Below are 12,306 nucleotides of genomic sequence, written 5' to 3'. Positions count from 1 at the left end.
CCCCACCCATCTGGCTAAGTTTCCCCAGCCACTCTGGGCAGCTTCCAATCAAGTGTTAAAAACCATGGGCCGGACCAGCACAGCGCAACACTGAAAATCACGTCTGTGCATGTCCACGGTGCCGGAAATTGCACCTGCACAGTTTTCAGCGTCTGGGCATACGCAGAAGCGATTTCTGGAACTGTGGACATGCACAGACGTGAATTTTGGCATCTGGGCATGTGCAGAAGCGATTTCTGGAGCCACGGAAGACAGTCCCTGCGCCATGCTGCACCAGTTTAGTGCAGTGGGCAGGGACTTGCTGAATGAGTGGTTCGGTTTGGGGGCAGCTTGTGGGCCCATGGGCTTTAGGTTGCCAACCCCTGGCGCACAGTTAGATCCTTAGCCTTTTCTTCTCCTGATGATGTGTCTCAAGGCAGCAGGTATAGAGTGCATACACATTTTTTAATGGCAGGAATGGGAAATGACTGGCTTGGGTGTCAAATGTGGCCCACCAAGTGACTCTCCCCAGGCCACAACCCATCGCTGTCTCCCTTGCACCATCCATGGGTGTTTTTGCCTGTGTGGAATGTGTCCTTGAACTCTGATCACGCTTCTTGCTTGCCTGGGTGGAGGATACAGGCGTGTGTTGGTGTGCGTGTAGAAACTAGCCTACTGTACAGAGGTGCAATGAGCATTTGTTGTTCTGCCCTCTTTTGCCTCACCCACCCAGTTGCATGCTTCTGCTTAGTGACCAAAGGCTGGGACAGCAGCAAGAACAACTACAAAAACAAAGTCAAAGAGATAAAGAAGAAGAAAAGTTGTTTGTACTATCACTATTCCATGAGCACTGAATGTGCTGAGACTTCATTGAGTCTTTTGCTTTTGTTTCCCCCTGCAGATCTGTTTCCCGACTTTTTATTTTGGTTTTTTATATTCCTGTAAACCTTGGAGTTCCCCATAAGTCTGCTTGTTCCCCCGTGACCTGGTTCTGGCTTAAATCCTGCCAGCTCTCAGCCATCTAAGTTTGCTGTTGGAAAAAGGGAGATCGCAAAGTGCACTGTGGACACTCAACCAGCTGAGTTCCCGGTTAAAGAGAATGACGATGGGAAACAGATTTTTCAGCTACAGATGTTCAATGCCAGCCAAACCTGGACACTGAAAACTGAAAGCCTTGGTCTGGCAAGCAATATTGAAGAGGAGCAACTGTAATAGCAACTGTAGCAGCAGCGGAGGGCATAAATCGATTGTAACTGCTGGTCTGGATGATACCCATCAGTCCCTTCCAAAGCTGCAATCCTGTATCCTGTGCAGGTAGGATGTATAAGAGAAAACTTGGTAAACAGGTCAATCTATTTCCTTTGCTAAGGGAATGGTCATAGCTGTCCAGTTAAGTACCACAGTTTACATGTCCAAAGACATTGTTGCCATAGAGACAAATGGGTGGGCCTTTCCTCACTTCACTTGGCTCAAGCCACGTCACTCCTAGGATGGAGAACAATAGGCCAAGTGGAGCTGTGTGAGTTTTGGCTGGTGCTGGAAGCTGGAGACCCAAAGTAGAGGCTTGGGGCTAACCCCTCCATCCTATGCTTGGGTTGTATAGATGTGCAAATAACTGCATATATCCCAAAGACACCAGCATTTCCATTGGCTTTCACCTGGGTAAGCACAGAAACCACTGAAGTCTCTTGCTGCTCAGAGATCAATGTGCGTTCAGCAATACATTTAAACCACATTCAAAACACACACATACGCCCCAAAGAATTCCGAGAACTGTAGTTTGTTAAGGGTGCTGGTAATTGTAGCTCTGTGGGGGTAAACTACAGATCCCTTGATTTTGAGGGGTTGGGAGGTGTTTGGTTTGAATGAATGGTGCATATGCAACCATCGTTTCATACAGGGATAGTTCTCTTATGGCTACAATAGAGATGGATATTAGAGGGCTGTTGCAAGAGAATATGAATTGTTCAGCCTGGAAAATCACAGTACCAGTTGCTACATAAAGAGGTGTTGGTGGCATAAGGCCATAGAGCAACCTGCTCAAAAGGTGTTGGGGCATGAGAGAGACTACAAGCCTACATGATGAAATTATGTCCTGCATCTCTTCATGTGCACACCAAGAGACTGGGGCACAGCTCACCTCGGGAGCCACCAAAGTTTTGCTTACCAAGAGCACTTGCATTTTGAAAACTTCCCAAGTCATCTATTGCATGGTGGGGAAGAACGGTTGTTGAGCAAGCCGACACACTCGCAGAAGAATTGGTCACAGAAACCGCAATGCTCTTGTAATTGTAACTTTAAAAAGAAGAAGGAAGAAACAAATGCCATGTGATGGAAATGTGGAAGGTTTTAAAATATTTGTTAATAATAACAATGATGATAATGATGATGATGATACTATTAGGTAAAGGTAAAGGGACCCCTGACCATTAGGTCCAATCGCAGATGACTCTGGCGTTGCAGCGCTCATCTCACTTTATTGGCCGAGGGAGCCGGCGTACAGCTTCCGGGTCATGTGGCCAGCATGACTAAGCCACTTCTGGCAAACCAGAGCAGTGCACGGAAACGCTGTTTACTTTCCCACTGGAGTGGTACCTATTTATCTACTTGCACTTTGATGTGCTTTTGAACTGCTAGGTTGGCAGGAGCAGGGACCGAGTAACGGGAGCTCACCCCGTTGCGGGATTCGAACTGCCGACCTTCTGACCACCCGTGTCCCTGAAGATACTATTAATACCCTTTAATTCTGAGTGGTACATAGGAGCATAGGGAGCTAACTTATATTGAGTTAAAGCATTGTATCCATCTAGCGCTGCATTGTCCACACTGACCGGGAGCAACTCTCCAGGGTTTCAGGCAGGGTGTTCCTCTCAGCCTGACCCAGAAATGCAGCTGAAAATTGTACATGGTATCTTCTGCATGCGAAGCAGATGGTCTGCTACGACCCTAATTTTATGTCCTGGTTTCCTCGTGGAAGCAGTGCCATCGCAACCAGACTTTGGGGCCCATGCCCATGACCTCACAACCAAGGCTTCTCGACAACAGCCCAAATGCTGCCATGCCCAATGGCTATCCTTGATATTTGGTATGCCCAAACTTCTCCAGCAGAGCCCCAATGAAGAGTGTGATATCCAAGCATCCCCTGCCAACAACGCAGGGCCAAAACAAATGTCTGCGCTGCCCAGCAGAAACTCTCCGAGGCTTCAGATACGGTTCACTCCACTCAGTCCACCTTTGAGATGCTGAGAATTGATCTGCTGCTTAACTATAGCCCTTCCCTCTACAAAGCATTCACAACCCTCTCAACCGCTGTTTGATGCTCATCTGTCTTGGCCCATGGACCACCCTCCCTGATGACTGGCATTTCACTGGGGATGCTAATGTTGGTAATTGTTAATGCTCTACTTACCGCCCCATTATGAAGTGAGGCACAATCGACACAAACGATCCCATGGACATGATGAGGCACCCAACCGCAATCACTTTTGGACGATGAACTTTCGGCCCCAGGTAACTCACCAAGATCAGCACCAATAAGTTTCCTACATCAGGAAAAGAGATGTGATGAATTCTAGGGTGGGGGTGGTTCAGGGAGAGGCAGAAGGCCTTTCCACTGCGAAACTACAGTAGTTTCCCTCCTGTGAGGGGGCGTGGGAAGGAGATGGGTATACCTATCTCAAAGCTTCCATCGATCAGTCCGACCACAAATGATGGGATTTCAAATCTCCTCTCAATCTGAGTCATCACACTCTTCATGTAGCTTCCCGTAAATGCTTTGGAGAAGAAGGAAAACGACAGCGCCCCGAGGAATATCTGGGGTGAACACAAAGGAAAACGTGAGTTGACAAAGGAGCTATTGTCTCAAGATAATATAACATCTCAACCACAGAGATAAAAACAGACAAGTCTCTGGCCTCAAGGAGCTTACAATTTAATATGTGGAAGGAAAATAGAGGGAGACAAGGCTAGGGACCATGCTTTTGAACCATCTGGAAATTTTTGCCATTTATCGCAGAGAAAGGGAGGTTTTTACCTTTAGCTTTGAAACAGGGAGACATGCTCTCTTCACCAGGTGCGACCCATGGCTTTTGTCCAAGAATGGGGGGTTGTCTTTAGCTTGCTGCAGAACCATTTTTCCATCCATGATGCTGATCTTCCAGCTCGGGAACACAGACCTTTCTGTCGGGGGGGGGGGGATAGGAACAACAGCCATGTCATTTCCTTAACGATAGCACTTCATGTATTGGACTGAGTCCCAACCTTCAGCATGGCTTCAGTTTAGGATGAAAAATGGGAGAACCAGCAATCTGGATTTACACAGAGCAATGTCACATCAACAAGCTGCCTCCATCAGAGGTCCTGGTAGTGCCAGGTTTATGCTTGCCTGGATAGAAAACACAGAGATGTGCAGCCACTTTTCAGTGGCTGGAATGTCGCTTACTGGACACAGGTAAGAGCTGTACCCGTTGTCTGTTTTTGCAATTGCTTGCTATTTGATTGCAGACCCGCTAGCCGTTTGCTCAAGCCCTGCTCCCCATTGGCAAGAATCCCTGGCAAAAAAGGAATCTCGTTATTGATTGCTCAGTTTAATTGTCTGTCACCCTTAGGACCCTTTGTGAGACACAAGGAAGGGGAAGATCTTCCAGGGTGGGAGACCGGGAGAAGAAAGGGAAGCTCTCAAGTGAAAGCTGTGAGGCTCCACCCCTTTCTGTGTGAGACAAGAGTTAAGACTTTGCATTTTCTTTTCTCTTTCCTTTTCCTTTTTATTTAAATTAGTACAGTGGTACCTCGGTTTTCGAACGTCTTGGAAGTCGAACGTTTCGGTTTTTGAACGCCGAAAACCCAGAAGTTAATCCTTCTATTTTCAAACGTGCCCCAGAAGTTGAACGGCTTCCGCTGAGTGTTTTTCTCAATTAAATTTGCAGACCACCCTTTGCGCCTCGGTTTTCGAACGTTGCAGAAGTTGAACCATCTTCCGGAATGGATTACATTCAAAAACTGAGGTACCACTGTATTGTATTATGAAAAAGCTTCCATAAAATTTTATGGGAAAGGAAGAATTGTTTGTCACTCTTAATTCCAACTAAATTTGTTTTGATTGCTCTCTCTCACCGAGTTTGCCTCCTGAGATACAACCGCAACTCTGGATAACTTTGTGGTACAGTAATTATTTTAACGGTACAGTAGGGGTCTGTTGATGTCCAGGTAATAGAATCAGCACATGCTGCCAGTGTACAGTGGACCCTTGGGTTACGTTACCTTCAGGTAACGGAATCCTCAGGTTGTGAACGTGGCAAACCTGGAAGTATATACTTCCAGGTTTCGCCGCACGTGTATGCGCATGCACAGAAGCACTCTGCACACCATGCATGTGCACAGAAGCGCTCAACTGCACCACGCACATGTGCAGAAGGGTGCCTCCTGTTACGAAATTTTCAGGATACGGCTGGGCCTGCGGAACAGATGCCGTTCGTAACCGGAGGTACCACTGTACTCTCTTTTCTCTTCTGCTTTTGGGTGTACGATGTACATAAAAAAAAAATCCTCATACCAATAGCTAAAAGTCAAGACTCAGTTCTGCATAGGATAGCATTAAAAATTGCCATTAAAGTATCCCACGGCAGCAAGTTCCCAAGATACCAGCTGTTCTTTTTTGAGCTTGTGCTGCCTGTCTGTTTCAGCTCTGGAGCTGGGATTTATTTTGACCAGCTCCTGTTGCCAAGTAAAAAACTATTTAAAATTCCGCTTGTAGCCAAAAAAGGCCTGACTTCACAGTTCTGTGCCCTCAAACATCAGCCACGTCAGCATTTTGTATGCAAGAGTTTTAACCTTTTAAGCAAGCCATGCTCAAGATCTCTAAACAAACTTCAGTTGCAATGCAGAGCAAACACACTTGGGGTCCCTTTATCTCCTGCTGATGATTAACCAGCCAGGGAATCTGACCTCTTAAAAAAAATTAATTTTTAATTTTTAAACATTTTGACCAGCCCTCCTTTTCTTCCCACTTCAATTCATTCCTCCCCTTCTTTGAATGGCTTGACAGCACAATTGTCACTGCATTTCGGCAGAGGGCAGGAATGCACCCAAATTCTGCTTAAGATAAAAAAAATTAAAAATGGGCAAGGTTCAGATCCTTCACAGAACTCTTCAACACTTCTGTTTCGTTAGATTTTTGTCCAGCCCTTCCTTTCAAAGGAACTCAGTATTTTTTAAAAAATAAAACAAACTCTAAACGTTTCAAAAGCAAACAAAATATTATCACAACTAAAAACACAAGCTAGACCTAACAACCGACGCAAGATCTTATATGCTGACTGCTGACTTGGATGGGGGTTTTTATTATTATTAAAAAAGCAGGATTCTTTATTTAGGAATCTGCTCCATATTGCACAGAAAATCTCTGAGAGGATTTGCAACACCCTAAAAAGAAAATCACAAATATACACAAAGTACAAGCAAAGGAATCCACATGTTTAAAGTCCCACAGATTACAATTAGATAAGTATCTCTTTAAACGTAAATAGAAACCGAAGCAGAAAACATGTGGGGAATAACACAGACCCGAAATACAGAAATTCCAAAGAGAACCACTTCTACCTACTAATTATACCAAGTATGTATTTATAGGGAGTAGTATAGCTCTCTTCTCTGCTGCTCTCGCTCTCAAATGAAGCTCAGGCTAAAAATGAGGGAAAGGCTAGCTCTCCCCATCCCTGGACCTCCCTGCTCTCACCAGGGAACACCCACAGTCATTCCCTTAACAGCACCATGTGCAAAGTGCCCTGACCCTTGCAGCAACTCAGAAGGGCGATTTGCAGAGCGACTGTTTTATCCTTCCATGGGCTGGGACTGGGAGGGATTAGATCGGCTCAGGATCATGATAACAGGGCCTTCCCTAAAGGTAAAGGTAAAGGGACCCCTGACCATTAGGTCCAGTCGTGACCGACTCTGGGGTTGCGGCGCTCATCTCGCTTTATTGGCCGAGGGAGCCAGCGTACAGCTTCTGGGTCATGTGGCCAGCATGACTAAGCCGCTTCTGGCGAACCAGAGCAGTGCACGGATATGCCGTTTACCTTCCCGCCGGAGCGGTACCTATTTATCTACTTGCACTTTGACGTGCTTTTGAACTGCTAGGTTGGCAGGAGCAGGGACCGGGCAACGGGAGCTCACCTGTCGCTGGCCAGGGGTGATGGAAATTGAGGAGTCCAGCAAAATCTGGAAGGCTGCGCTTGGTGTACTCTATCAAGCCATTTCTTACAAGCTGCCTGGGGCAAGTCACTGCTTCAGAGCCTAAAACCTTTCATGCAAAAGCAGAGCACAAGCGGGATTAAATAGGGGATGCGAAAGTCACTGCAGCCAAGAGCTAGGTGGGCCTGTGCTCACACATGTATACTACAACCTCAAAGGCTTTGCTGGATCAAAACAAATGTTTTCCTGCCTAAGCCAAGACCAGCTTTGCACATGCAGGTTCGCCACTGCATTGCGAAATAGCTTACATGTGTGAATGGGATGACCCAAATGACCATTGCTAGGACTTGCATGTAGCCTCCTAAGCAGGCATGTATGAAGGCTTTGTTTCCATTCCACCATGTAGTTGTTGCATGCAGCGCTGTTTGCATTCCACTGCAGTTGTATGTCTTAGGCCAAAAACCTGCATTCTTAATCTCGCTGTCCACTGTGGCAAAATGGATCGATTTGTGCAAGTTACATTGTCTTTGTGTCATTGCACCCCTTTCAACACAATGCAAAGGAAGCACAATGCAGATCTGGGGTCGGGTTGGGGAACACAATCAACTCTGTGCCGTTTGCAGACTGAAAGCAACACCACAGAAAATACTGTTCATATTCCCTGCACTGATTTCTGCTCTGGTAACAACAACAACAACAACAACAACAACAACAACAACAACAACAACAACAACAACAACAACAACTTATTTATACCCCGCCCATCTGGCTGGGTTTCCCCAGCCACTCTGGGTGGCTTCCAACAGAACACTAAAATACAATAACCTATTAAACTTTAAAAGCTTCCCTAACAGGGCTGCTTTTAGAAAGAATAAGCCAACATCCACTTCCCTTTCTGTTTTCTTCAGAATTCTCCAACATGCCTTGTAAGTTATTCTTCCTCTTCGCCCAATTGTCAAGTTGTAAAAATCTCTATAAATATCATGAATGGTGTGGAGGGGGAAAAACAAGGAGGAACCTCTTGCACTGCAGCTAAATGAGACAAAATGCCCTTCTAATCCAGTTTCCAATAATGACCATCCAAATGCCTCTGGGGTTCCGACAATGAGGGCAGAAAGGAAAGTGTTAAAATTTAGCTCTTTGTGTTTGTTTTAAATATTTGTGTATTATTTGTGCATTTGTGTATTATTAATAATTGGTTTATGTCAACCACTTAGAAGTTGGTTCGTTCGATCAATTAAGCAGTTTCTATTTTTCTCTCTAAATGCGGATGTGTACAAAAAATGGAAAAGGGGAAACCACCAAAGAGGAATTCAAACAAATAGACACAAAGTCAGAAAAGCTAAAGCACAGAATGAACTCAGGCTTGCTAAAGAGGTTAAAAGCAACAAAAAAGGCTTCTATGGGTATGTCCGTAGCAAAAGGAAGAACAAAGAAACAGTGGGGTCACTCAGAGGAGAAGATGGTGAAATGCAAACAGGGGACACAGAAAGGGCTGAACTCCTCAATGCCTTCTTTGCCTCAGTCTTCTCCGATAAAGAAAACAATGCCCGACCTGAAGAATTTGGAGCAAATGATTCAGCACAGGAAACACAGCCCAGAATAACTAAGGAGATAGTACAAGAATACTTGGCTAGTTTAGATGTATTCAAGTCTCCAGGGCCAGATGAACTGCATCCAAGAGTATTAAAAGAACTGGCAGATGTGATCTCAGAACCACTGGCAGTCATCTTTGAGAATTCCTGGAGAACAGGTGAAGTCCCGGCAGACTGGAGGAGGGCAAATGTTTCCCTATTTTCAAAAAGGGGGAAAGAGAGGACCCAAATAATTATCGCCCAGTCAGTCTGACATCAATACCAGGGAAGATTCTGGAGCAGATCATTCAGCAAACAGTCTGTGAGCACCTAGAAAGGAATGCTGTGATCACCAATAGTCAGCATGGATTTCTGAAAAATAAGTCATGTCAGACTAACCTGATCTCGTTTTTTGACAGAATTACAAGCCTGGTAGATGAAGGGAACGCAGTGGATGTAGCCTACCTTGATTTCAGCAAGGCATTCAACAAGGTGCCCCATGATATTCTTGTAAAGAAGCTGGTAAAATGCGGTCTTGACTATGCTACCACTCAGTGGATTTGTAACTGGCTGACTGACCGAACCCAAAGGGTGCTCATCAATGGTTCCTCTTCATCCTGGAGAAGAGTGACTAGTGGGGTGCCACAGGGTTCTGTCTTGGGCCCGGTCTTATTCAACATCTTTATCAACGACTTGGATGATGGACTCAAGGGCATCCTGATCAAATTTGCAGATGACACCAAACTGGGAGGGGTGGCTAACACCCCAGAGGACAGGATCACACTTCAAAACGACCTTGACAGATTAGAAAACTGGGCCAAAACAAACAAGATGAACTTTAACAGGGAGAAATGTAAAGTATTGCACTTGGGCAAAAAAAAATGAGAGGCACAAATACAAGATGGGGGACACCTGGCTTGAGAGCAGTACATGTGAAAAGGATCTAGGAGTCTTGGTTGACCACAAACTTGACATGAGCCAACAGTGTAACGCGGCAGCTAAAAAAGCCAATGCAATTCTGGGCTGCATCAATAGGAGTATAGCATCTAGATCAAGGGAAGTAATAGTGCCACTGTATTCTGCTCTGGTCAGACCTCACCTGGAGTACTGTGTCCAGTTATGGGCACCACAGTTCAAGAAGGACACTGACAAACTGGAACGTGTCCAGAGGAGGGCAACCAAAATGGTCAAAGGCCTGGAAACGATGCCTTATGAGGAACGGCTAAGGGAGCTGGGCATGTTTAGCCTGGAGAAGAGGAGGTTAAGGGGTGATATGATAGCCATGTTCAAATATATAAAAGGATGTCATATAGAGGAGGGAGAAAGGTTGTTTTCTGCTGCTCCAGAGAAGCGGACACGGAGCAATGGATCCAAACTACAAGAAAGAAGATTCCACCTAAACATTAGGAAGAACTTCCTGACAGTAAGAGCTGTTTGACAGTGGAATTTGCTGCCAAGGAGTGTGGTGGAGTCTTTTTCTTTGGAGGTCTTTAAGCAGAGGCTTGACAACCATATGTCAGGAGTGCTCTGATGGTGTTTCCTGCTTGGCAGGGGGTTGGACTCGATGGCCCTTGTGGTCTATTCCAACTCTATGATTCTATGAACCGCCAACCTTCTGGTGGGCAAGTCCTAGGCTCTGTGGTTTAACCCACAGCGCCACCCGCATCCCCATAAAGTACCTATAACTTCCCCTAAACCTGCCTTCAAATCAAGAAGGAAACCACAGCAACCCTGGAGCTGGCATAGTGAATATCTCTTCCGCCATTGCCAGTGGTGAGGAAATCATTGCATGGAGGCTGGACTACTTGGGTGAACAAGGTTCTGCCCCACCAGCTGTTGCCTGCCTTCTTACTTTCAGCAAGTCCAGGGATGGGGTCCTGCCTGTCAACTTCCCCCTCCTCAGGCTCAAGATTGCCCCCCGCGGAACTCAGCAGGCGAGGAGGATGGGGACAAGACTAAAATCAGTTGGCTTCTCTTCTCGTTGGTTCTGGCTCCACCTACTGTTGGTCTTCCACCCTCCCAATGGACACCACTGCACACAATCCCTGGGAAGGGTTAGGAGTTCAAAAGTCGCTTTGCGCTTATAAGAAACCCATCTTTTAGCCTAGCAGCACTTTGGAACTCACTGCCAATTGATATCTGGCAGGAGCCTTCGCTGTATTCTTTTTGATGCCTGCTAAAAACTTTTTGGTTTAGACAAACCTATCTGGATATTTACAATGCTGATGTGTTTTTAGTTTATTGCTGGTTTTAATTATTTGAATGTTTTGATTGTTTCAATTAATAACATTCTTCTATTCTTTTTGCTTGGAGGTTGGTTGGTTTTACAATCTAGCGGGATACAAATCTCATGAAATAAATAAATAGGAAATAAAATACTGCTCTGCCCTACATCTGCCTGGCACAAGCCTGGTTCAACCACCTTTGGTTTCCTTTCTCTCCTTCCCCCTTTGCTTTATGATTCCAAACTTTGGACTGCATGGTTTCATGCCCCTGATTTAGATGGGGGGGGGTGTTTGTTTTTTTGAAAAAAAATTATTAGTTTTTACAATATCAACGACAAACAAAAACATAAAACAAACGAAACATAACAAACATAAACCATAATAAAAAAATTCCTTCCAGTAGCACCTTAAAGACCAACTAAGTTAGTTCTTGGTATGAGCTTTCGTGTGCATGCACACTTCTTCAGATACACACGAAAGCTCATACCAAGAACTAACTTAGTTGGTCTTTAAGGTGCTACTGGAAGGAATTTTTTTATTTTGACTATGGCAGACCAACACGGCTACCTATCTACTACTGAAACATAAACCATAACCTTATTGAAAATAACAGTTATTTACTTTGTAAACCGACTTCCTCGTTTCCCCTTAGCTGAATTTCATTGCATATCCTTATAACGGTTTTCCAAATCCCAATTTTAATACCCTTTAAATTAAACATTAACATCTTTAAATCTTCTCCTTCTTGTATAAAACATATTATTTTATCAGTTAACATAAATACAACCCTAAGCCCATTAAGTATCTGGACGCTACTTCCAGTTATTTTAGCTTAACAAATTTAGCTAAATAATCATTAAATTTCTTCCATTCTTTGTGGTGTTCCTCCTCTTTCTGGTCGCGGACTCTTCTGGTTAGATCGTTTTTTTTAACTTACTCCAAAAAGTGGTAAACCAGAACCAATTAATTTGGTGGCTTTCCTACTCATTGTGCTGGACTCTGGACATCTGCCCCAAAGTCCTTACCTGATCATGCCAGTGCCCAACAATCAGGTTCCAGGGTCATTCTGCCCCTGAATCTGGAGATTATCAGTCAATGAATAATCCTGCATGATTTAAAGGCCAGCAGAACTCAGCCGGTTTTTCTCCTTCTTTTCTTCAAAACGTTGCCTATTTATTTTTCTCATTTCTGTGCACACGCTCTCCCACCAAGAACGGCATCAGAAAGTGCAAACAAGTGCAAAATCTGAAGAAGGATTCCATCCCGGATCTGCAGATTTGTGCACTTCAATCCACAGAATTGCAGTTCCTCAGCACAGCCCTACTGGCAGGTCTCTGGGA

At 44.9% G+C, this 12,306-nt stretch overlaps 1 protein-coding gene and 1 long non-coding RNA gene across 6 annotated transcripts in view; one reads left to right on the top strand and one right to left on the bottom strand.

The window, feature by feature from the left end:
- Positions 1 to 12,306, bottom strand: part of LOC308595585 (solute carrier organic anion transporter family member 1C1-like) — a 32,083-nt gene that overhangs the window by 18,520 nt on the left and 1,257 nt on the right. For all 4 annotated transcript variants that reach the window (XM_081209994.1, XM_081209995.1, XM_081209997.1 and 1 more), the window contains exons 2-5: positions 4,013 to 4,158; positions 3,651 to 3,792; positions 3,389 to 3,521; positions 2,147 to 2,274 (exon numbers count right to left, since the gene is read on the bottom strand). In XM_081209994.1, coding sequence (XP_081066120.1) covers positions 2,147 to 2,274; positions 3,389 to 3,521; positions 3,651 to 3,792; positions 4,013 to 4,158 — 549 coding nt within the window. The remainder of the gene's footprint in view (positions 1 to 2,146; positions 2,275 to 3,388; positions 3,522 to 3,650; positions 3,793 to 4,012; positions 4,159 to 12,306) is intronic.
- Positions 4,347 to 12,306, top strand: part of LOC308595878 — a 30,966-nt gene continuing 23,006 nt past the window's right edge. Inside the window, exons 1-2 of one of the 2 annotated variants that reach the window (XR_014012167.1) lie at positions 4,347 to 4,429; positions 4,587 to 4,982. This is a non-coding gene — a long non-coding RNA (uncharacterized lncRNA). Of the gene's footprint in view, positions 4,430 to 4,586; positions 5,138 to 12,306 lie in introns of both variants that reach the window. The other variant, XR_014012168.1, reaches the window with a different exon arrangement.

This window comes from Podarcis bocagei (genome assembly GCF_964188305.1).
Source record: "Podarcis bocagei genome assembly, chromosome: 10".
Taxonomy (NCBI): Eukaryota; Metazoa; Chordata; class Lepidosauria; order Squamata; family Lacertidae; genus Podarcis; species Podarcis bocagei.
Note: the sequence above shows the minus strand (reverse complement) of the source record. Positions and strands in the feature narration are given on the sequence as shown.